The sequence below is a fragment of the Silurus meridionalis genome, chromosome 15 (assembly GCF_014805685.1).
Source record: "Silurus meridionalis isolate SWU-2019-XX chromosome 15, ASM1480568v1, whole genome shotgun sequence".
Taxonomy (NCBI): domain Eukaryota; kingdom Metazoa; phylum Chordata; class Actinopteri; order Siluriformes; family Siluridae; genus Silurus; species Silurus meridionalis.
The window spans coordinates 6859875-6885255 of NC_060898.1; the positions used below are offsets into that span (position 1 = coordinate 6859875).

The 25381-nt window shown below is 37.2% G+C and overlaps 1 protein-coding gene across 2 annotated transcripts in view; it reads right to left on the bottom strand.

Annotated features, from left to right (window-relative positions):
- Positions 1–2669: 2669 nt before the first annotated feature.
- nup188 (nucleoporin 188) overlaps positions 2670–25381 on the bottom strand; it is a 29124-nt gene continuing 6412 nt past the window's right edge. Inside the window, exons 8-43 of one of the 2 annotated variants that reach the window (XM_046868193.1) lie at positions 25145–25356; positions 23989–24100; positions 22769–22969; positions 21722–21811; positions 20602–20667; positions 20389–20508; positions 20113–20239; positions 19563–19718; positions 18957–19083; positions 18770–18857; positions 18604–18680; positions 18119–18233; positions 16794–16914; positions 16279–16345; positions 16073–16198; positions 14891–15024; positions 14639–14745; positions 14154–14360; positions 13140–13309; positions 12976–13045; positions 11966–12033; positions 11485–11680; positions 11078–11155; positions 10258–10343; positions 9992–10137; positions 9708–9880; positions 9018–9218; positions 8722–8814; positions 8250–8402; positions 6795–6932; positions 6306–6380; positions 6011–6220; positions 5082–5213; positions 4688–4740; positions 4146–4275; positions 2670–3729 (exon numbers count right to left, since the gene is read on the bottom strand). In XM_046868193.1, the coding sequence (XP_046724149.1) occupies positions 3550–3729; positions 4146–4275; positions 4688–4740; positions 5082–5213; positions 6011–6220; positions 6306–6380; positions 6795–6932; positions 8250–8402; positions 8722–8814; positions 9018–9218; positions 9708–9880; positions 9992–10137; positions 10258–10343; positions 11078–11155; positions 11485–11680; positions 11966–12033; positions 12976–13045; positions 13140–13309; positions 14154–14360; positions 14639–14745; positions 14891–15024; positions 16073–16198; positions 16279–16345; positions 16794–16914; positions 18119–18233; positions 18604–18680; positions 18770–18857; positions 18957–19083; positions 19563–19718; positions 20113–20239; positions 20389–20508; positions 20602–20667; positions 21722–21811; positions 22769–22969; positions 23989–24100; positions 25145–25356 (4605 nt within the window). In that variant the 3' untranslated portion in view covers positions 2670–3549. Of the gene's footprint in view, positions 3730–4145; positions 4276–4687; positions 4741–5081; positions 5214–6010; positions 6221–6305; positions 6381–6794; positions 6933–8249; positions 8403–8721; positions 8815–9017; positions 9219–9707; positions 9881–9991; positions 10138–10257; positions 10344–11077; positions 11156–11484; positions 11681–11965; positions 12034–12975; positions 13046–13139; positions 13310–14153; positions 14361–14638; positions 14746–14890; positions 15028–16072; positions 16199–16278; positions 16346–16793; positions 16915–18118; positions 18234–18603; positions 18681–18769; positions 18858–18956; positions 19084–19562; positions 19719–20112; positions 20240–20388; positions 20509–20601; positions 20668–21721; positions 21812–22768; positions 22970–23988; positions 24101–25144; positions 25357–25381 lie in introns of both variants that reach the window. The other variant, XM_046868192.1, reaches the window with a different exon arrangement.

Genomic DNA, 25381 nt, shown 5'->3' on the forward strand with positions numbered 1-25381 from the left:
TCCTCCCATGTTTCTAATGTGGCTCGTTCTTGTCGATTTCTTCTCTACAACATCTGAAGAATTCGACTAGTTCTATCCACACAGGCTGCCCAGGTGCTTCTTCAGTTTCTTGTCATTTCTAGATTGGACTATTGCAACACTCTGCTGGCAGGTCGACCTCTAAACACTATTCGTCTACTGCAAATGATCAAAATCCTGCTGCTCGACTTGTGTTCAATCTGCCCAAGTTCTCCCACACCACCCCACTGCTAAACTTTCTCCACTGGCTTCCAGTAGCTGCACGTATCAGATTCAAAACACTGAGGCTTGCTCACAAGGCCAAAAATGGATCAGCACCTTATTACATGCTTGACTGGTACCACCTTCTCTCAGGATGAGAGGCAAGTATACTTCAAGGCTCTTCTCTGTTTTGGCACCAAGGTGGTGGAATGAACTTCCCCTAGATATCCAAACAGAGGAGTCCCTGGCTATCTTCAAGTGACGGTTAAAGACCTACCTCTCCTGAAACACTAAAAAACACTTTTCAAGTTTGCTTTGTTTAAAAAAAAAATAAATAAATAACTCAACAGAGTTGTAGGCGGATTTATTTCAAGTTTGTAATCCAGATTACCAGTGTAGATTTATTCATTGCTAGAGACTCAATGTACGTCACTCTGGACAAGGGCGTCTGCTAAATGACACAAATGTAAATAAAGAAATAAATAAATAAAACATTCTCTTCATTGTCCCCATTTATTGTACTCTTTTGGGAGGATGTTCCACTTAATTTTGGTGTGCTTGTGGAGATTTGTGTTCATTCAGCCATAAGAGCATTAGTAAAGTCAGGTACTGATATAGAGTAAGTAGGTCTAGTGCGCAGTCTGTGTTCTGGTTCACCCCAAAGATGTTTTATAGGGGTTGAGGTCAGAGCTCTATAGAAGTCCACTCAAAATCTTCCACTTCAACCCCATTAAACCATGTCTTCATTGAGATTGCTTTGTGCACAGGGACATTGTCATGCTGGAAAAGGTCTGGGTCTCCTAGTTCAAGAGAAGGAAAAATGCAACGCTACCGCATCCAAAGACACCCTATACAATTGTGTGCCTCAAACTTAGTGGTAACAATTTGGGAAAGAACCACATAAAGCATTTTTGACCATATCGTGTAGGATAGTATTTAACAGGTCTAGGGTTCAGAATTGTACTAATAATGTGTAAAAAATGTACCCCCTTACAAAAAAATTAACAGTCTAGAATTTTTATGGTTTATTTTAACAGAAAGAGTAAGAATATTAAAAAAATCCGGAAGAAAATAATAAATTCATGTTATATATAACTTCCCCACACACATTAGTCCTCATCCCAGAATTACATGGGAGCTCGGACCACAGTCACCAATGAAACCATTGGTAACACATCAAGGTCCTTCTGCTCAAGAATGCACATGAACAGGCTCATCTGAAGTTTGCCAACGACGACCTGAATGATTCAGAGAAGGCTTGAGAGAATGTGATGTGGTCAGATGAAATCAAAATTGAGCTCTTTGGCATCAATTCGACTCGCCGTGTTCAGAGGCTGAGAAATGAAGAATATGACCCCAAGAACACCATCCCCACAGGAGGAAACATTTTGCTTTGGGGCTGTTTCTCTGCTAAGGGTACAGGAAGACACATGAAAGGGGCCATGCACTGTAGAATCTTGGATGAGAACCTTCTGGCCTCAGCCAGAACACTGATGATGGGTCATGGATGAGTTTTCCAGCATGAAAATAAACCAAAGCCTACAGCCAAGGCAAAAATCTGATGGTCTTGTAGCCCATTTCAGCCTTGTGGACGTCTACAAACTTGTCCCTGAAGTCCTTCGACAACTCGTTGGTCTTTCCCATGGTGGTGAAAAGGTTTGAATGGAAGAGGTTGATTCTGTGACTGATGTATTTTATATACATAAGTTGATATTAGGAATACTTTCCCAAAGGGACGTTTTTTTTTTTTATGGATTTCTTTTATATTCTGTCTCTTTCTGTTAAAATAACCTACCAAAAAATTCCAGACTTTTCATTCATTGTAAGGGGCAGGTGATTAGCTAATTATTTCCCCCACTGTAAAAAAACAATTATATCGGCAGAAGATTGCTGAGGATGAAGAAGCCATGCAGGAGGGAAAGAGGAAGGCCAAGGAGGATGTTTATGGATGTGGTGAGAGAAGACATGCTGGTGGTTAATTTGAAAAAGGCAGGTGTAGAAGACAGGGTGGAATGAAGACGGATGCTCTTAAAGCAAAAATGAAACTGCACGCTAGTGTGCATGATATACCTTTACTAGAAGGGTACCCTCATTAAAACAATATTTTGAGTGATCGCTGTAGTTCCAAGTGTTAAACAATTGGGGGCATTGTGTGGGCAGCATGCTGATTCTATGGCACATCGGGTTTGATTATATAAATACAAAAAATATTTAAAATGTAATCATTTTAAAAGTTACACTCTGTTTTAGCAGACAGCATACATTGGGAGCTAACAAACATGTACAAACGTTCCATTATTCAATTACTTGCCCTTTTTTTTTATTGCCATAAAATCGATTTGGTATTGGTATCATGATATTTAATTGCGGTATCGTATCGAAGTAAAACTTTGGTATCGTGACCACACTACTGCCTGCATATTCATATCTTTTACAATAACCATACAACCTCCTATAAATTCTTTATTATTGTATAAACAGACACAAAAATGCATTTTTTGTTCAGATCTGAATGACAACACCGGTGAGACGTAGAAAAGGCATAAAGAATCATGTACACAGGTATATTTGAACAGATCTGAAGAACTTATTATAGTTAAATATACCAGCCATAAAACAATAAGATACATATAATACGGTTCCTAGATAAGTGTAATATTACTAACAAAAAAAACGATGTCTGTCGAAAATGCTAATATTCAATGTCAATCTACAGTAACGGCTTTATCGTGGTCAGAGAGGTGACTGATCCGATCTCGGAACACTGGGCGTATTACAAATAATAAATCAATAGGCATAATGTGACTTGCCTTCAATAATACACACGTTAGTTAAATGGTCCCCATTAGCATTGATTTATTACTAAACACAGCATTTCTGAAAGAATTGTCCTTGACTTGATGTCAGCAATTTGAATTCACACACATTTCAAATGGTTAGAACACTGGACCCCATACACATTTAACAAATTAAAGTGCTAGGCATTATAATTTGTTGAATTGAATCAGCTTAGTCATCTGAAACTAGCCCATAAAAACAAAGCCTCTGAATGTCATGTTAATTGTTTCAATTACAAAACCGTCTGGAGCACCTTAAATAATTCACCCAAAGCTTTACACATGCGACTTTAATCGGTACAAATGTACCCGCTATCTAATTGATGTGGTTCCGAAAAAGATACAGCTACGCTTTGGCACGACAAGACAAAAAAAAAAAAAAGGAAGAACTGAGTGAGTAATGTCACAGTGAGCCAATAAAAATGGCGCTTTGTTGAGATTGATGGAAAGAGTCTACAATTCAGATGTAACTCAGAACTCAGCATGTGTGTGTCTAGCTCTGGACTTGACGTGCAAAAGCCTGGACGAGCAGTGTGAATGGATCTTGGCCCTCTTGCGTGACCTTTGACCCAGGAGTGGTGGGTTTGGTCTGAGGGGAGGGCAGAAGTCCGCTGGCGGGGGACGAAGGTGATCCTCGGCGGAAAAACCTATACAGCGTCGACAGCAATGTGCTCTGGGAACACAAACATGAGAAGAGATTATTTATTTATTTATTTTTTTAATCACGACTTTGAATCTTATAGCTGACAAGATGGAATAACTATGTATTGATGGAATGTAATAGAGACAATAATACTACTACTAATAATAAAATAAATAAATAAATCGGCCACCTTTTTAAAAACGTGTCAGATAGGAAGCTAGCAGCGAAAATAGAGCTTAAATGGTAGTGTGTAAAGCTTTTCTATGCTGTATGCATCATCGGTAAATGCTCTTTCCTTTTTTTTTGGGTCGTCGTGGTGAATTACACCGTTAATAATTTGCTTATATGATCGAAACAAAATTTGGCGCCAGTGTTCAAATTCCACGGGATTAATCGGAATTCCTTCAAGAGCTAATGAAAAGATATTTAAAGAAAAAAAATCTCACCAGTTCAGAGCTGAGCTCCTGTTTTACTCTCTGCTTGTCCCGGGGCAAAACAGTCGGATCTTTTAAACATCGCATGGCCTGCGAGATCAACACGTAGAAACAGTTCTCCATCGAAAACATCAGCAAGGACCTGAAGAAGCCGAACAAAAAGTAAACAGTGGAAGAAATCATTTTTATGGGGGCTTCTACAACCAATTCTTTAGACTTGACTATACTAGACAGAATTTAACCTTAAACTTGAATGGTTTAAGACTATAGGATTTGCTCTGAATCGTTCTAAATTTGACTGAAAATTAACAAAAAGCTTCCTCTCAAGCTTCCAAACAATTGTTGAATAGATTTCAGAATACCTACTTTATGCTCATTTCTATTGTTAATCGCACTATAAAAATAGAATGAAATAGTGAATGTGTTTATTATACAAAATAAACTCACATATGACTTAATTATGCTAAACAGGATTAATTATTGGCTCTGTTTAAAAGGTCTCCCAGTACCAGTTATAGCACCATGCAAAGGTCATGTTCAATTTTCTCCCTTACTTCATTGCTTGAGTTTCCTCAGATGACACCACCGGCTCTTTCTTTTTCTCTATCTGAGAATCACAAAATAAAATTTTTTATAATGAAGAAACAATTTATACATGTTAAGTGAGTTGGTAAACTAGCAAACTAGAAGCACAATTAGGAATGTCAAAAAGGGGACAATTTTCATTGCATCTGTGAAAATGATTAATGTAACAGTTTTTTTTTTGTTTTATATATATTGTTTAATATTTCTTTATATTTGCATGGTTTCATCATAAGTGGACATTTTGATAACATTTGCTAGATTTGTTGACTTGTGCAAGCTTTAGACAGTAATCGATCTCTAGACAATAACTGTATAAATAATAAGATATATGAAGAGGTACTGAAGTTGATATGAATACACTACCTCGCCCAGCATACTCAGAGCCACATTGATGGTGGCCAACAGAGTCCCAAACGACGGCGCGACATCGGAATCGAACGCTGGCGTTGTAAAACTGAGGACGAACAAAGTCCTGTACTCCGCGAGGTCCATAGACTAACAAAGAGACATGCACAATAAAAAGTTGCATTAAAAGAAAAGAAAAAACTAAAAAAAGATTCTTGATCTGTGATACATGTACACACTTGCACATAATACAAATAACTGCATTAATAGCAGTACATCAAACAGCCCCACATTACCAGTGCCATTGCTATGTTGCACAACCGTTTTGTTGTGAAGGTACAGAGAGATCTCTTTAGCTCAGAGGGATGCAATCCTTTTTCTAACCCATCAACCCGCATTAACCTGGCTGATTCTAATTTGCCCAGGGTGGGAGTACAGTAGAACTACGATGGAACTGCTTTTCGATGACCCCATCATAACTTAAAAATAGAGTAAGTCTAGATGTGGCTTAGCCTACCCAGAAATCTTAAAGAATTGTGATCAGTATGGGGTGACATACTGTGATTTGTCAATAATATAACAAATTACAGTACATAAATGTAACAAAACAGAGCAATTTGCAGCTACTGTAATACGTATGTATTGCATGTATGTGGCAACGGGCACGTGGGCAAGCACCAGTTTTATGAATGGAGGCGGAGCTGGATGGCCCCTGTTTCAGTTTCTGGTGACGGCGATAAAAAGAAAAAAGAGAGACAAGAACTCAAATTGTGTTTTGAAACAGTAAAAAAAAAAATTTAATAAAAAAAAAACGCTCTTCGCAGCATCTTTTTTCCTGTGACATTCCAATTTATAAACCTTTCCCGTGTAGATTTCTTGTGGTAATACTAATGTATGGTCAAATTTTAATATCTCCACAATTATGATATTTATCATCATGTATATACCTGGTCTAACAGGATTTGGCAGCAGTCTGGTGTAAAGTGCTGTAACGTCGCCAGAGTTTTGCTGAGAATCTTTAGAAGGCTGCACTGCACCGCCTGCAAAGCTTTAGGCTCCACCTCCTCTCGCTCACCGACCGGTGGTTGCTCTTTAGAGAGGGGCTGGAGCGCTTGCTGTGGGCGGGGCCTCTGCGGTAAAGCCTCACCATTTTTTGCCTGTAAAGAAAGTAGAATTTTCAGAAAAAAGGAAGTAACTCTGGTATAATGCTTGAGTAGGTTTATTTAATGATGACCACATTACCTGGAGGTAGTGGTGTAACATTTTCTTGCTGTGTAAAAGATATGTACATGTCTGACACAAGTAACAGAGATTCACCTGCAAGGCAAAAAAAAAAAAAAAAAAAAAGAATACATGTAAATAAAAAAAAAATTGCATTTTGCATGTATACCAGGAGTTGCACAGACTATTTTACTAATACAGTAAAGTTGCTACTGTGGGGTTACTAATTAAGATGATAGAAGTATCTATTGTACTTTGTTAGACTAAGATTAGGTGATTAAATTAAACTGCAAAAGACTATTTCCATTGGCTTTGAATGGATATACACTTTTATAAAACTTTGTATGAAAATGGAGTGTGTGCACATTTCCTTCTCCCTCTGCAGTTATATCAACTTCAGTAAAATGTAACTTACATTTCAACACTATTGTTATAAACGGCAAATGTAAAGTGTATATATGTGTGTGTGTGTGTGTGTGTGTGTGTGTGTGTGTGTGTGTGTGTGTGTACCTGCACATCTCTGAGCAGTTGTGGCAGGTGAAAGTGCCACTCTTTACAGAAGCTGGACAGCTGCAGCAGGAAACCCACTGTGTGATCAGCTTCGTCCAAACATGCTAGAGACTGTACTGTACGCACTGCACTAAGACACTAAAACACACAGACCATAGGTGCATTAACATACAGCATATTGTCATGTCTACACAGCATTCTCTGAGACACTATTTCAGGTAGCATAAGGTAGCAAGCATAATAAGCCAAATTATTCCTAACAAGGAGTCCAGAAGCTGAATTGTATAAATGAGCCAATAGAGTAGACTGTGCTGATTTGTGGACAAAGTGCAAATTCGGGTTAGAAACTAAACACTGGAGGAAATTTTAGGAGCATTGCGGTGTGTGTGTGTGTGTGTGTGTGTGTGTGTGTGTGTGTGTGTGTGTGTGTGTGTGTGTATGTATATATATATATATATATATATATATATATATATATATATATATATATATATATATATATATATATATATATATATATATATATATATATATATATAAAAACGGTGTAACGCTACACGTATTCGAACTGAACCGTTTCAGTACAGGGCCTTAAGTTATGCATATGTTTACCAAATGCAAAAAAGTTCCCTCATAAACATATTAAATAGCAGACCGCAAGTTTGTTTAGTCACTTTGTTTAGTTGTTTTTTTTTTATATTATTAAAATGTAAAATATACACAACAATGCTAGGGATGTAAAAAAAAAAAAAAAGAAACTAGAGTTAGCGCAGTGTCACTGTGGCTACTCAACTATGTAGCGAAAATACAATTTGTAGTGCACGGTTAAAAAAAAATAATAATAAATTGAATTGTTTTGTTCATGCGAGAAATCGCTGCCACTTCCTGATCATTTTAACAACAGTCCAGCAAAAGGGATTCTTTAGCGTTTTATGTATTATTTCTTTTAAAAAGAGAAAAATCCTGACAATTCCAGTGACTGACGGCATTTGTTAAAGTATGCTGAAATAAGCAGAAGAGTTCTGAAGATCTTTATACAATTTAATATTAAATGTAAAACAAATACACACATCTGTTTTACTTGAATAGATCTAACAAATGTAATCTATTTAATTACATTTTTCAATGTATTTTTTTAATTCAATTTGTGGCAATTCAATCAATCACTCAATTTAATCTATATAATAAACAGTGTACTGCATTGATTTATTCTGTTTTGTTTTTACAAAATATTTTGTATATTATCTAACAATACAGGCATTTTATTTAACATTGTTTTATGTAAACTGTTGAAATGTTAATAATAATAAACTTCGTTAATAAGAAACGACAAGCAATTAAATTTTTTGCTTGATCAGAACCATGACTTAAAAACCGATGTACGTACCGAACCATTAATTTAATATATAAAGTTTTTCGAATCAGCCTTGTACACACTTATTAACATGGACACACCTGGAGGATGCGCTCTTGGTGAACTCCAACAAAGTCGAGTGCCTCGTTGATGAAGTTGTAGCGCAGCGTCTTGAGCAGACTCTCCATCAAAGAAAGACAGAGCCGATACACACCAGGCCAGGAGGGGGCGTCTACGGGTTTACGAGAGAATGCCTGAGAGAGAGAGAAGGAACACAAAAATAAAAAATATAGTTAAAAATCTGCATTGACTTTCTACAAATAAAACTACAAATAGGAAAAAAAAAACGTGTGTAAATGCCTAGTGCTAGCACACATTCTACAAGTGTCTATCCTCATTCTCTCACTTATTCCTACTTATATATTTGGGTTTTTTTTAATTAATTTCAAGTAATCGATAAGCAGATATACAGCAGAAATATTTGGAAACCTAAATAGTGAATAAGTTTGCTTGATAATTGTACTGATATAGCATTTAAGTTACTAATGAGAAAACAGGAAATGAAATGGGTACCTGTGTGGCTCCATTCGCTGGGCCTTCGTACACATTGAGAAGAGGGAGACAGATGCTTTGGATCACACCGGCACCTGCTACTGCTGCTGCCCCCTACGCAACCGGAACGCAATCACAAACAATTGCAGCTGCTTTATTTTGGTTTTTTTTTTTAATTTCATTCTACTTTGGAAATGTAGCTGCCACATTACTAGTGCGACATGATCCTCTTAGCATAACCATCAACAGTAGATGAAACATTTAGTATATGGAACTAAAAAACTTCATACTCCGAGTTGTGATGTGTGCAGGGGTACCTGTGAAGTTCTGGCTAGTGTAAGCAGCAAGTGGAGCGCTGCCTCGGTGAAGAAGAGGTTGTGCTTAGAGCGCAGGCTAAGCTCAAGGGCACTGAGAACTGAGGGCAGGACGGGCAGCTTCCTCATCACCTGCAGCCACTGCTCGCCATCCTCATCTGCCCTACACAACTCTTTAGACAGGTGCAGCGCTAACACACACACCTTACACAGCAGAAGACAAAAAGAAAGAGGACATTTGGGGTTTATTTACGAATTCAGAATCCAACACACTTAGCAAAGAAGCGGCGCCACCTACACAGGCCGAGAGGCAGCGCCACATACACAGAAAGGTAGTTGCACATTTACAGACAGAGAGGCAGCACCAAACACCGAGAGAGGTAGCACCACATAACACAGAGGTAGCGCCACATACACAGACAGAAAGGCAGAGTCACATACAAATTTAGGCAGCGCCACATACACAAACAGAATAGCAGCACCACAGAGTGGCAAAGTGGTAGAACACATACACAGAGAGGCAACCACAGACATGCGAAAAGACTTGTACACAAAGATACATACCAATACACACACACACACACACACACACACACACACACACACACACACACACACACACACACACACACACACACACACACACACACACACACACACACACACACTCCAAATAGGCAGTCACACACTCACAGAGTCTCGCTGGTCTTTCTGGACACTGCGTGGTGCATCTGTCTCCATGCTGTCCTCCTGTGGGTCACCTTTTTGGATCATGTGGCGTGTGCTGTCGATCAAAGCCATCGCCTCGTCCTGGACAGTCTCACATACGCACAGCAACAGCTGAGGCAGCTGGGTAATCTCGCCACCTGAGCAAAGAAATAATCGACACACTATAAAAACGTGCACTTACTAACAGTAACTGCAGCAATACATACACGTGATTATCAACCTTAATTTATGACTTCTACCAATCTCACCATTAAGGCCCTGAATGTGCAAAGCTAATATGAGAGCTGAGAAGAGCTTGGCTTTGGTTCTCTCCATCATCTGCTGGTCAGCCTGAAGTACACTCTCTAACATTAAAGAGAGAGGAGGGAGGAGAGCCGGCGCTGATACCAACACACTGAGAGAAAGAAATGGAGGCAGTAGGTTGAGTAAAACATTTTTTTTTTTTTTTTACTAAAACCTTGAATATAATATGTAATCTTATCCTCAGCCAATCTACAATTTGCAAACTACAGACCTTTTCCATTGTTTTAGAATGATGAGCAGCAAGGTGGCCATCATGGAGCCCAAACGCAGACATGCTACAGACTGGGGCATCAGCAACTGTGACACAGGGCAGGCACATACGAGTGTGAGGTACCATAAGAGTGCAAGTACCCTGTTAAATATAGATGCCTAAAAAATAGAGGTCGATCGATAATGGATTGTACGGATACCGATAGCTAAATTGGATCGCACTTTCTGATAACCAACCAACCGTAAATGGTTAGTGGATAAAAAAAAAATACAATTTTGTGAAATGTGAAAATATGAAACTCCATGTAAAATAGTGCTGAACTTAAATGCAAAAATAAAAAACAAACAAAGAGTACTGAATCATAAAAATGTCCTAAATGTTTTAAATATGAATATATTAATTATTAGTAAATATTGTAAAAAAAAGACGTTAATTAAAACTAAAACAAGTCTCCAAATAAACAAAAAGTTACATCCAAAAGAAAAAAAAGAAAAACACTTTAAAAAACATGTGGCTTCAGTGATTGGCCTCTACATGCCGCTCTCTTGCTTAAGAAGAAAAAGAAGAAGAAGAAGAAGAATTCTCAGCCCCTCCAGCAACAGACGCAACCCGGAAAAACTATCGGTATGGATTTTGTTTGCTCTTGTTCAAGCTATCAAATATCGGTGCCAATAAATTTACCAATTAATCAATTGACCTCTACTGCAAAATACAATTCAGCATGAGGAAAATTCAATAAATAAAAATAAAAATAATAATAATAATTAAATAAATAAAAAAAACCAGCGCCTGCTAGTGTGACTGTGCAAAAGTGGCTTACTGTTGCTTTGGTCCCTTCCAGGACATCTGTGAAAAGCTTCAGCCTAACAGAGTCTTCCTTAAGGTGCATCACATCACACTGTACACATACAAACACACACATTAGATTACAGAAGGTGGTTTATGGTGTAATATACTGGAATCATTTTGCAGCATGATGTACCACAGAATCATGAACATGTTAGCGCACAGTAGTGTAGAACTGTACTGTGATTTACAATGTTACTTTTGACTAATGGAAAACTATATAAGGCAAAAATGCAAGTATGCTATAGAAACGGAAGGTTTTTGCAGTGTTAGTGAGTATTGTTTACAAATGTGACTGATGTGAAGTGTACAGTATTCCCAGGTGGCCTGTGCTCTCATGTTTGGTAATTATGCACCATCATATGAGTGTAGTTCACCCACTTGACTAGTGGAGAGAATGAGTAGGGTCCTCCATGCTGAGATGAGCATCTGAGTCTCAGGTAATGACCTCACTCCTCCTTCCTCATCCTCACAGGCCACACACACCAGCTCCTTGACATACTGGGACCAAAATTCATAGCGGCGCTGGGAGCTGAGGCGCTGCAGGGATTCTTTCAAGGAGTCCTCCAGTTGACCGCTACAACACACCCATAATATTGAGCACCTCATAAAACCATTAGAGACTATTTGTAGCTTTAATATACATGAACAATGATATACCTAAATAACATACTTATGTACATATAATTCATAATTATATAATTAATTATTACAGGCTGATCAGGTGTGTGTGCAGGTGTGAGAAAATGAAATAGTCATCAAATTAAACTAATGTGTGGGAAAAACAATGCAATTATGCCTAATAATTGTTTTTTTTTTCTTCCAAGCATTAATTGTGTAACAGTGGCGATCATAATCTAACCTGGCAACATAGTAGATCTCCAGGCCTATGATCTTCATTACAAAGGCACAAGACTCCAAAACACATGGCTAAAAGGGGAAAAAAAGCAGTAAGATTAAAACTATATTTCAAATGTCAAAGTAAAAGCATCGGTCTTAAAATAATGGTATGAAGGTAAACTATGAGAAGAAAAACTGCATTTAGAGCAGGTGGACTTGAAATTTTCGCAGCTAGCAGCTGTTTAACTCTCAGTCCAGACAGATTTTGTGAAACATAATCCTAAAAGGTCAAATGTGTACATGAATATTTGATTTCTTTTCAAAAGTTTTGTAAATATTATATGCTATATTTTTTTAACGGTCCGTATGTCAATAATAAAAATACAGGTAGATTTACGGTGGTTCGATTTAAGGGATACGAAAAAAATCTTACAAATATTTATATATTTTATTTTATATATGTTTGCTCAACATTCTAATTTTCATATGATACATTGGGACGATGCCAGGATGTGCGCATCCAAAGGGTGAGTATTAGAGTGTGTAATTTCTTTTGTGTTTTTGGTGGTTTAAAGCCAAATTTTAGCTTCTGTCTCTCTCCTTTTTATTACTGAAACCAGCTCTATATATACTGTAAAGTTTATACATTATGCTATAATGCTTTGTATTGCTAAATTATGTACTGTTTTATCACTACCAATTTACAGTATACTTCCCCAAACTGAGTACCTTTTTTTTTTTAATATTCCTGGGTAGGATAGGCCATGTCTCGATATTTTCAAGTTACAATGGGGTCATTGTGACTCATCCCCATCGTAAGTTGGGGACTACATTTAATCATTTTAATAATGGTGCGTTATGATTTTGTGGCACTTAAAACAATCCCAAGCCTCCTGGCCATCCTTCATATACTACTAAGGGCCACCAGTAAAAAAAATAAACCAAATATACAAGAAATACTATTCAGGGCAATTGTGTTAAGATTCAAATATTAATATACACATACATATATTAATATACACAAATTTTTACCTCTGTGGTCTCTGACGGTGGAAGAAGGGTCCCAAAAAGTGGTGCCGTCAGATTGTCCCAGAATTTTTTCCTAACGGACAAAAGAAAAATGATAGAAATCTTTATAAAAGTTTGAAGAGGAATTTTTTTTTTACTTTTTGTACTGAATAACTAAATGTGTATACCTGCTGCGTAGTACAGACAGCGCACTCTCTCTGCGGTCCTGCCACAGAGCATGTAGGAAGGCGAGCGCCGCTCGCTGCAGCAGCGGAGGACACCACGCCTGGCTCTGCACATCTGTGTCCAGCAGCTCCAGAACCACAGACAGACAGCTCCATTCACCCAGAGAGAACTCCTGAAGGACAGACAATTATTCAGATACCCAGTACAGGTGGTCATTGACTTTACGACGACAATCGCTAGCCGTGGCGTACGGCAGTGCGTACCAGCTTCCGGCATCATTTCACAGTACTGTACATATAGCCTACTCTACTTAAGACCAAATCATGTTACGACCGGTCTGTCGGTCCCAATCATGGTCGTAAGTCGACGACTACCTGTACACATGCACTGCTTTTCCACAGACACAGTTATCTTTTTTTTTTTTTTTTAAATCATGAAAACTATAGAAACACAGAGGTAGCAAAATTCAATTTAAAACAAAATATGCAAAATAGCAATGCAATATTGAAAGTAAAAATGAGCTATAATTCTGATTTCAGAGAGTACTGAGATTTAAGGCTGTTTATGTTTAATACTTAATGTTTAATAGTATTTTTGAGCTGTAATAAATGTCGACTCAGTTCAACAAGTGATTTTTGTAGCTTGTCAGATACGAGGTCATTTTGACTTCTATACAGTTGTTCTCTCGTCAAATGCACATATAGATATATCAGTGCTTTTATCACATATTCACATATTTATCAGTTCATCAGCAAGCATTTTTCAGGAATATATGAGGGAAGAAACTCCTGACTCTAACTTGCCACAACACCAGTGGCCTTATTTGCCATCTGTTTATTTTTATTTATTTATTTTTATATTTATTGAAAAAAAGGTTTTGGGGTCATGAAATATTTTAATAGATCAGTGTTTTAATAGTTAATAATAGTTAATAAGTACTTCAGCCACCACTGGTACTGACTGATGGTAATAAACATACACCGAATAATACAAATGGTACTTAGCAGACATCTGACCTTTGTCCCTTCGCTGCCCTCTTTGGCTTCTAGATTGAGGAAGAGTTCAATAAGACCTGGCTGGGTCTCCACGGCAACAGTGAGAAACTCCAAGATGGTGACTTTGACACGCAAGTCCACCGTTTTGCTCTGCATGTGGCGAAGGAATGCGTCCCTGATGGCTGCTGCATCACTGCCTAGACAAGCATACACTGACATGGGTGCCACCTACAAACACACAAAGAAACAGTCGAATATGACATTACATACTAAAACAGAACATTCAAAATACTAAAATACTTCTGAAAGAAAAAAAAGAAGAAAAAAACAACGAAGAATAATAATGAACAAATAAATGGATTTTAAGACTCACAATCCAAAATATCCACAGTAATAATAATAATAATAATAATAATAATATAGGCAGTGAATACTGCACCATGTTGCTTAACCAACTAGTAACTTCATAAATTGAATGCGTCACTCTTAACGGTCTGGCATTTTACCGAGGCAAGTCTCTTTAGAAGCTGCACAGCTAGTCTCGGGAGAGCAGGATCGTGTTTGTGGTAAATGTACTTGGCCAAAACTGCGATTAGGTTGTTGCCGTGGCCACCTGGAATAGAATAATATACAAAAACAGATTTAGGGATGCAAAGACATGAATTAAATTGAAATTCAAACATTTTAGCAGCAAGTTCAAAGTTAACAGATCTATAATCTTCTACAATGTGTGTGTGTGTGTGTGCGCACACGCTCACTATGCTGTGTGAGTGCCTGTTCCAAAGGAGAAATGGTATCTGAAGGTGGTTTGAGACGGATGACATTGTTGGTGACAGAGAAAGCCAACTTCACTGTCTGAATCAACACCTGACCAGGACCTTCACAACTCCCACTGCTGAGACACAGAAAAAGAGAAACAATTAAACAGAGTTCCATAGTTTTTTTTTAAATACAAGGGATGCGTCAAGTCCTTTTTTTGTTCCTTTTTTAACATATTTAAACACAGGTAAAGTTTTCTCCGGAACGTAAAACACACACAGACACAAACCTGTTACCCAAATTAGGGCTAACAAATGTAAAATTGTAATTTTTTTTTATTACTCAATTTAATCAATATAATAAGTGTATTGCAATTTGATTTATTCTTTATTATAAAATATAATTTATACATTATTTAACCAAACATTTGATATAAAATAGTTTCAAAAATGTAAACTGTTGTAGTCATAAATACTAATAATAAAAATAATAATAATAATAATAATAATAATAATAATAATAAACTGCTTCAATAAAAATTTTACTTTGTGTGTGTATTTTTTTTTGGGGGGGTATAAAGTACACACAATTCCTGGGTTGATACGCACCACGGTTCGTGACCATTTAAGTACAATTAGAGAGAAGAAATGCAAAACATTAAAAATGTCTTTTTTTATTTATTCACTATTAAAGCAGTTTATTATTATTATGTAAAAATGAACAGTTTACATTTTTAAAACCATTTTAAATTTAGACTAAAGACTATATGTTGAGTTATTTTCAGAGAATAGTAAATCTGTACTGCTCTACAAGCTGCACATTGACTATAAAATCATATATATTACATACATACACATGGCGGACACACACTAGCTAGCTAGCTAGCTAGATAGATCTCTAATATAAAAAGAAAACTTCTTCTAAACCCTTTTTTATGTAATACAAAGAGGACATGACCTGCATACCATGTAATAAAGGTAGACAAACTTAAAATTTTAATGTAACAATTAAATGATCATATTATCTAGCCATAGTAGGCTGATCTCTGGAAAAATAAATATTCCTAATCATAGATCTGCTCTCACAAGCAAATGCACGGAAGTGTATGCGTGTACACACACACACACACACACACACACACACACACACACACACACACACACACACACACACACACAGACCTGTTGGGCTGAGCTGCTAGCACTGTGTTTATAGTGTCCACTCCAACACCCATGATGTTCACCACGGCCTGGCCTGCTTCAGTGTTCGCCAGACTGTAGATGCACAGAGACTGCAGGCTGGGAGCACTGCAGGGATCAATGACACTGTAAACACTGTAAAAATGTGTAAAACTAGCAATGGTAACTATCGTCATGGGTTGCCATACCTGCCCTGTGACTCCCCATCAGGACTTAGATTAAGGATTGCATGGACCAACTCCAGAATCAAACAACCTGAAAATGACAGAAATAGAAATTTAGAATTTTTTAAACAGGAGTCAAAAAACATGATATATTCGATATTAGGATTGTATTTATATACTTCTAATACTCTAGGTCTAGCTTCAAGAGCAGCATACACTGAGAGTGAATTCAGAGAGTGTGACAAAGGTCATTAAAATGATTCATTAATTAATAAATGACCTGCAAACAAATGTTTAAAAGGTGTCCTGTGTTACCAATTCCTCTGACAATTACACTCTTCACAGAATCTTCGTCTAACACCATTTCTTTTCAGTCGAATAGCTAATAACAGTGTTTTTGACTGTTCATGAAAATGAATCTAATAACGCCAGCCAGATACATGAATCACACCTACATCTACTGCTCACTACTCATGAATACATAAGCCGTTAGTGAAATTAGAACAAGGGTGGTGTGTGTGTGTGTATACACATCATACCAATCTTCTCCCGGACACCATGTGTGTTATAGCGCCACTTGTGATACGTAGGCAGCATCTCCTTCAGGACCAGAAGCACGCAAGGAATGAGCCCTTTGCTCTGAGTACTGCCCACCTGACCCTACACACACACACACACACACACACACACACACACACACACACACACACACACACACACACACACAGATAAAAAGAACAAAGCTCATAGGTCTGAGTGTAATCACTAAACGGCTTCTACGTGAATACGACGCAACACTGTGGAGACCAAGGCTAGTCCTGAGAGTCACAGAGAAAATAGATTAACATGGCAGAGGTAGAGCTGCGAGCTGCATCTTCCTGGAGATTGAAGCACTGACCTACATTTACAACCTAAATTCTAATATTTGTTCCATGAAATTGTATTAATATTTTGCCAACAGTTTATTCTCTTCATTTCGCAGCATTTCTCTTGGCTGCACTGCTTCCAGAAGGTGTATGTGGATGTTAGAATTTTTTCAGCCTCTATGTACTGCCATGTCAATCTAATCTTCCCAGGGCCTTCAAAGTCAGTACTGCTGTCCTTTTAATCCTATTCTTTATTAGAAATTAGTCTGTTTCTTTAACCAATCAGATTTCATATTCGCCTCGCAGCTAGCTGGCCCAGAATAGAGTCAGCATTTTTCTGTCCTCTGATTGGTTGGTCAGAGGGAAACTGTTACAGCCAAGTTCGACTGCCAAAACACGTCTGTAGCATGCTGCACAAATTAATACATCTGAGTTAGACTTTTTTATGCCTACGGAGGAAGAGAAATTAATTTGGTCTCGGACATACTTAAAAAATAAATTTTCAAGAAAAGCTAGACATTGTGAGGAGGTTGGCCAACCTAAAAGCTAGCTAGCTTGTCTCAGCCCGGGTAAGGGTTTTTCTCCACTTTCAGACCAGAAAAACGAGCAGTACCACTGGCTTACAGCCTCTGAGGAGCGGTGCAAATTAGGAGTCTGCATTTCTGGTGAGTAGGTTGGATTTTATTTAAATCCTTTATGTTTTTGTCGTGTTAGACAAATATTGATTTTGAACTGCTTCAGATGATGTAGGTGGCACAGTTGTGGGGTAGTGTAGAGGTTTGGAGTCTTAACTGGATTTCTTGCTTTAATAAAATAGTATTCACCCTCCATATGTGAAATGCCTCTCTCTGTAATATCACACGTTGTTATATTGCGTTTTTGAATAATATTGATGGTTTCTATAATTGCGACGTGATAGTGTTGGTATTAAGAGGTGGATTAAATCGGGTACGTCCCCACTGCAGGCCCAGGTACCAAATGCACGGCAAGTCACTGACCTTGATGAGTGTGGTCGCCAGTCTCAAAAAAGCAATGGTTACTGCATACTCTCCTCGCGGCTGCTCGATCAGCACCAGCAGGTTACCGTAGTTACCTGCCTTCATGCCTTCAGCACTGTTACACCAAAAAAAAAAAAAAAGAGAAAACGACAGAAAGGACCGTCAGGACAAGCATAGATTATGGGTAATCACTAAATAATCAGTAACTTCCTGTTATTTCAAAACAAAGCAAACAAACATCATCTAGAATAAGATGATAAAACATTGGTGGACTACTGGTGCACATTTTTGAAAAAGATTCACATTTTTTTATTTCCTAAATGGGATCCTTCAGTGAGTCAGCAATTCATCCAGCCATAAAATTAACCTAAATTATCAAATAATACGATGTAAATATCTCCAGAACCATGTCATAATTATATTTCATACCACTGGATTTGTGTGTGAGCTTTCAGTTTTAATATAAGTATGGAGCTGGTGTTTACCTGATGGTCTGTGCCATGTTTATTAGAGGGGTGGATGCAAAGGGCAGGAAGCCAGTGTGCTGCAGACTGGACCAAACCTACAGAAACACATCAACATTACAGAACATCTTGCTGTGATATTAACATTAATATTGCTATTTCAGAATGGCTTGCAGGCCCCATATACCTTCCCAGGTTGCCGTGCGGCGAGCACAATGAGGCAGTTGACACAGGAAGCGATTACGTCCACTGGTGGGTTTATTACAGACGTCAGCCTAAGGAGCAATAGATAATTCATATAGAAATTTTTCCCCATTCAAAAGTTTGTAAGTTATATGGAGATTATGAAGAAAAAGAATTCGAGTTTCCCTTACCTCTGTAGCAGCATGTAGATGCGTGAAGTCAGGGGCAGCAAGCAGTCAGACACGGTCCAGTCAGTGCTAATGATCTTATGCACCACGTCCAAAATCGGCTTCACTCGCTCACAGTGCGCCAACACGTCTACAGGTCATCATTGAGAAAGTTTAGTGGGGAAAAAATCAATTAACCAACTGATTTAAAAAGGAATACCGGATAAAACCAAAAAACACAATTTAAAATAGCACTGAAATTTATTACTTATACAAGTATAATTGTATATTGTATATATATACAAATATATAATGTAGCCCTCTCTGTGCAGCAGGCAGACATGCATGTGTTAAAATAATAATAATAATAATAATAATAAAAAACCCTGAAAGATTTTGCGTTCTTTTTATGAACATGTATTTTTTTTTTCCATGAACAAGTTCTTTAAGAAAAAAAACCCTCTATGACATGTCTAGTCTTCAAGTTCTATGTTAAGTATGGTTTCACTTTTAATCAATATTTTAAATAAATATTTTAAATCGATTGACAGCCCTATACATACATATACAGAGCGACATAATGAGTGTGATCAATATTGTCTGACATCAAATCAGTGTGTGTATATTTACCAGCAGTAGAGACAACATGCAGCAGCATCTCAATCTCACAGGTGAAGAGGGTCCATGAAGAATAAGAATAATCCCAGCGCACCAGGTAGCCATGCTCGCTCGGGGAAACTTGCCCATAACACCCCTGTGGCATCCTCAAGTTGGTTTGGCCTGCACCTGTAAGAGAAGCATAATGAGGAAAGCATGTAAAGAGCCAATTTCTGGGCAGGAAAAATGTATACAGCTGCTTCAAATAAACACGGAATATCCATTGCATAGCAACCTTTTTTTTCTTCTTCCTAACCATTTTAAATTAAGAACATTATTGTTTGTTGTTCTTGCTAATATTGATATAGCTATTATTGTTTTTCATGTTAATAATTTTCGATATTGTTCTTGTTTCTATTGACATTGCTGTTCTTGGTTTTGATGTTGCTATTGTCCTCAGTAGCATTGTAGCAGCAGTAGCCACAATATTACAAATAGCGTCTTTAGAAACGGAAGCGTTATGGAGCCGAATCTGAAAACAAACCGAGCATGTACTTTCGCACACTGCAGCACACTCACTGACCCAGAGGATAGAGAAGTTTAGGCGTCTGTCTCCTCCACAGTGTCTCATCCTCTCTGGACAACACATCGCTGGGTTTGTGCTTGTACACCTCAGTGTAGAAGGACATTTTATCCAGGAACATGTACACCTGAGTAAGAGGGTGTAACATTAGTCACCTGTTTAAGTAACAAAGTAACAATATTGAGTATCTACAACGCTAAGAGAGTGTCTGTAATGACCTAATTCAGTGTGCAATATCACCAGAATGTGTGCATGTGTGTGTGTGTATGTGTATACCCTCTTAGCAGTAGATTTATCAGCCAGCAATGCAGTAAGGATCTGCAGTAATGGTCCAATCTTATGAGGAAAAACACCCACGGCTGAGTCCAAGATCATCTCCAAACCCACATTGGGTTTCTACCGATCATTCACAAGGATGAACAGGAAAAGTTCAGAAAAAGCAAGAGACATTTTATTTGTGATAATTAATTGTGTGTTTGGGACACTTACAGACTCCCAGAAGAGCTCGGCTAGACTCGGGGCCGCGAGAACCTCACAGGCAACATTAATCAGGTGCTGGAAAAAAAATATATAGGGGGAGAAATTGATCAAGAACAGACAATCAAAAAGGTTTCAATGAGTAAAACGATTATTATTATCGATTATTTTGGCAATCGCATGTTCTACCGATTAGTCCATAGATTAATTGAGTATTTGGATAGGAAATACTTTTTTCTTTATTAAAAAGTAATGCTAAATATACAAGAGAAAATAAGACGGGTCTTCAAATAAACAAAAATTTCAATTTCTATTGCTGAAATTGCATACAAGAATATCGGTGAAAACTAAACCCATTTAGTGCATTTTATAACCATATCATTTGCATTTTATATAAATAAAATTATACAAATCTTTTTCAAATGACTTTTAAAAAAGTTAAACGCACTGTATGGTGTTTTCTTTATGTTTTAGTGAAATGATTCCATTTGCATATTTTCTGTTGTTTTCTTTGGTCTGAATCCTCGACCCTCCCTGTTTTCTCTCCGTTCCTCCACTTTTTATTCTGCAGCATCTTCTGTGTCTCCAAAAAGTCATGCTCAAAATGGCAATCTTTAAACATCTTCACAATGGCCAGAGCATTGAAATGTCAATTGTTTATTTTTATTTTATTTATTTATTTTTTAGCAAAGTTCAGTATTTTTTTATACAGTGTAATGCTTAGTTTTTTATTTATCCAGTATTATTTTAAAAACTAGCGGTTAATTAATTAGTCATCGGCAAATACCCATCAGTACCACCTATCAGTAAATTCCACTATCCAACAACCTCTATTACATTATGCTATGTAGCACTTGTTAGTCTAGTCACCAAACATTCTGAAAAACAAAACAATTTTGACCACACAATGTTTGCAATTTTGCTGTGTCACTGCATGTGGTATATTTCAATAGCATGTTACATCAGCAACTAATTGTGTTTATTTATGCTAAAGCGAACCACAATGGCAGTTTAAAATAAGAAGAGGCTTAAAGTATAAACGCTTCATTAATTTTAATTTCACACACAAATACAACAAAACCTTTTCTAAGAAAGCACTCAATGGATAAAGTAAACTGAATGTAATCTGTACCTGTTGACTGCCCAGTGTATCCTCTTCGAACGAAGTGACCACAAATGAGAGGAGACCGTAGATGCACATGCGTGCAGTACTTGCAGTGCACTAGAAGACAAAAAAAGTAAATAAAAATTACATAAAGAACATTATATATTAAAAAAAAAAAAAACATTTTAAAGTAGGAAAGAAGGAGAATATAGCTAGTTATTTGTATTCTGAACATTAAATATACACTATATGGACAAAAGTATTGGGACACCTGGCCTTTCTTGCCATATGTTTCTTGTCCAAACTGTTACCACAAAGCTAGGATGTCTTTGGATGCGTTATAATACATTGGAAAACTTGGAAAAACCAAACCTGATCCAGCATGGCAATGCACAAAGTGAGCTCCATAAAGATATGGTTTGCATGGTTTGGAGAGAAAGATCTTGAGTGGCCTGCTATAGAGCTCTGATCTCATCCTTACTGAACACTTTTGGGATGAAATTTTGTTTAATATTGTTTTAAAGATTTTAAATCACATTCTTGATATCACCCAAATGAGGATGGGTTCCACTTTTGAGTCTGGTTCCTTTTAAAGTTTCTTCCTCATTCATCTAGGGAGTTTTTCCTTGTCACAGTCGCCTTAGGCTTGCTCATCAGGGAAAAATACACATCCTTCACTTTAATACTTAATTTCTGAGACAATGTCCATTATAGAGATATAGAAATAATATAAACTTAAACTTGAATACTGACTGTACCCCAGGCCTCCTCATCCTACATCAGTACCTGAATTTACGAACACCCTTGTGGCTGATGAACACAAATGTCCATAAGCACACTCCAAAATCTAGTGGAACACCTTCCAAGCAGAGTGAAGGAAATGATGAGAGCAAATTGGGACTAAACATGGAACTCAAAAAGCACATACAAAACTTATGACCAGGTGTCCGCATACTTTTGGCAATATAGTGTATCAATATTATATTAAGCGACGTATAGTAATGGCACTATTCTGTCATATGATGGTTGCTACTCTGACTTCTACATAAAGGTTTGTGCATGTGTGATTCCTACGTTATTCCCCGTGCTGCCGAGAACCTGCAACATGTCCGTGAGGTACTGAAACACCCCCAGCTGCAACGTGATGTGGCCGAGTCGTTTGATGATCGGTCCGGCTTCAACTGGTTGCAATGTGTGTCGTAGGAGGACCCAGGCCAGCAAAACCGGGCCGTGGTGAGAGATATCGCCGAATGTCAGCAACATCTGATCCATCTCCTGTAGAAAGAGAGTTTGAAGGTCGATATAACTTTAATAAGGTACTGAGGTAACATCATGTGCTGCTCATGTTTGTTCATAGACTATAAGAAAATGTCTGTGGTTGGTCAGTTGGCATGTTGATTAAAATGTCTTTATAGAGGCATAACTATAGAAAAATCTTGTTAGCTATGTAGCTGTTGTAGCCTAATACAAAAGGAATAACACCACGACAGGCATTTAGATATTTTCTTTTATGGTTAAACAAATTATTCTATTCTTCCCATGGTAAAAAATGATAAACACAAAGTGTTGACACTGGAGACTCCTTCCATGTTAAAATCGTCTGAAGAAAAATTAACACCAAACTTTTTCTTCATTTAAGAACAGCATGTTTATATTCATCTATTATCAGTCTTACCTAAAAATTAGTTACTATAGAAATTCATATAGAAGGAAACTGTGACAAACTTACAACAGGTTTACTGGCGGTGCTATTTTGTATTTTGTGTATTTGTCTTACACTGTCTTGTGTTGTCTTTGCACTGTTTGCACCAGGTTGCAAACGATGCACTTTATGTGGCGAGGACTTACTATTCCTTAGCCCTGTGTTTTCTGTGATTGTTGTTGTATGTAGCACCAGGGTTCAGGAGGAACGTTGTTTCATTTCACTGTGTACTGAGTCAGCTATATATGGTTGAAATGACAATAAAAGCTTCTTCTTGACTTGACTTAAATTAGCACAGTCATGCTATTCTGGAAAAAAATAAAATCATCTTTCTGATAAATTATAGTGTGACGCAATATAAATTTTCTCATGATCTCAAGCACATATACAAATAACGTGTGGTTTTTATTTTAAGCCACTAATACCTCATCTTCCAAATCGGACAACTTATTATAAAGTTAAATCTGGGTCACATTTATAGCAACGTGTTACACAGCTAATACAGAAAACTTTAAGACCTCCAGGTGTAAACACAGTAATGCACAGCTGTAAATGTACAGGGATTCTCTGCAGTGTTGTTGTTTAACATTACCTTGTTGATGTGTGTGTTGCAGAGTTGGTGCTGTTCCGTTCGGTCTTCCAGAGCACATTTATGCAGGAAGTCGATATCCATCCCCTCAACAAGAATCAGACAGCTGAAATATCTACACATGCAAAGTCAAATTAAAGTGAGTACGCAATCAGACTTCTGATTCATCATTTTGCAACTTTTGCTATTTTTAGATAATGTTAAAAATAGGGGTGTAACGGGACACAAAATTCACGGCTCGGTACGAACTTGGGTTTTTAAGTGACAGTTCGGTACAATTTGCAAACAGGGGGAAGAAATGCAAAACATAAAATTGCTTGTCTTTTTTTTATTATCGCAGTTTATTATTATTATTATTAACATTTGTAAACAATATACATTTTTATAACAATAAAAAAATGCTTGCTTGGTTAAATAATATTAAATGAATATTTTATGATATTTAAAAAGAATTAAATTCATAAAAATTAAAGAGAATAAATCAAATCAATGCAATAAACATTTTTCATATTGATTAAATTGAGTAATCAATTGGCACAAATTACATTTATTATAAAATTAAATTAATGGAATAATTTTATTCAATATTTGACATTTGTTAGACACCATTTGTGTGTGCATTTTACATTTAATATTAATGTAATATAATGTAATGAAATATTATTCATTCCCTCCATCCTTCAGTTATTCTCTTCCTCGATATGCGGAATTGTCAGGATTACTAATGCTAGTTTCTTTTTTTTTTTTAACACCCCTGGCATTTTTGTGAATGTTTTCAAGTTTAATAATAATAATAAAAGAATGCGCTCAAAGTGCGATGCAGAGACTAAACAAACATGCAGCCCGCCACTAGATACGTTCCGTGGAAAATCAGATTTTAACTATGTTCCGCACGTGAGAAGGATTGCGTTCGGTACACGTGTATCGAACCGAAAGAACTGTACCGAAGATTTTCAGTATGAATACGTGCACCGTTACACCACTAATACAGTATAAGTGATGATTCAAAATCAATTTGAAAGATTTTTTTTCCACTTGTATCAAAACTAATTTCTATGTCTTTTAGATAATGTGTTCATCATTATTTGGTAGTAACAATGCAGTAACTTGTTAGTTTGACATAATTCCTTCAATTGCTAGTAATTAAACTGTGTCAAACCCTATTCGGTCCACTAGTGTGTCCATGCTCTTGTCCACAAGATGCCGGTTTGTTTGTCGCTGTCCAAAACCCTGCTCCTTAAAGAGGCGAGTAAAGGTCAAAAGGTCACTATGGGGCATCTCAAAGTAGGCATAGTATAGGAATAGAACCTCCAACAGCAAAGCCTGCTCCCTCAGGCACTGAGAGAACCACCGAGACACCTGTCTCTCCGTCTACAAAAAAAATTTGAAATAAAGA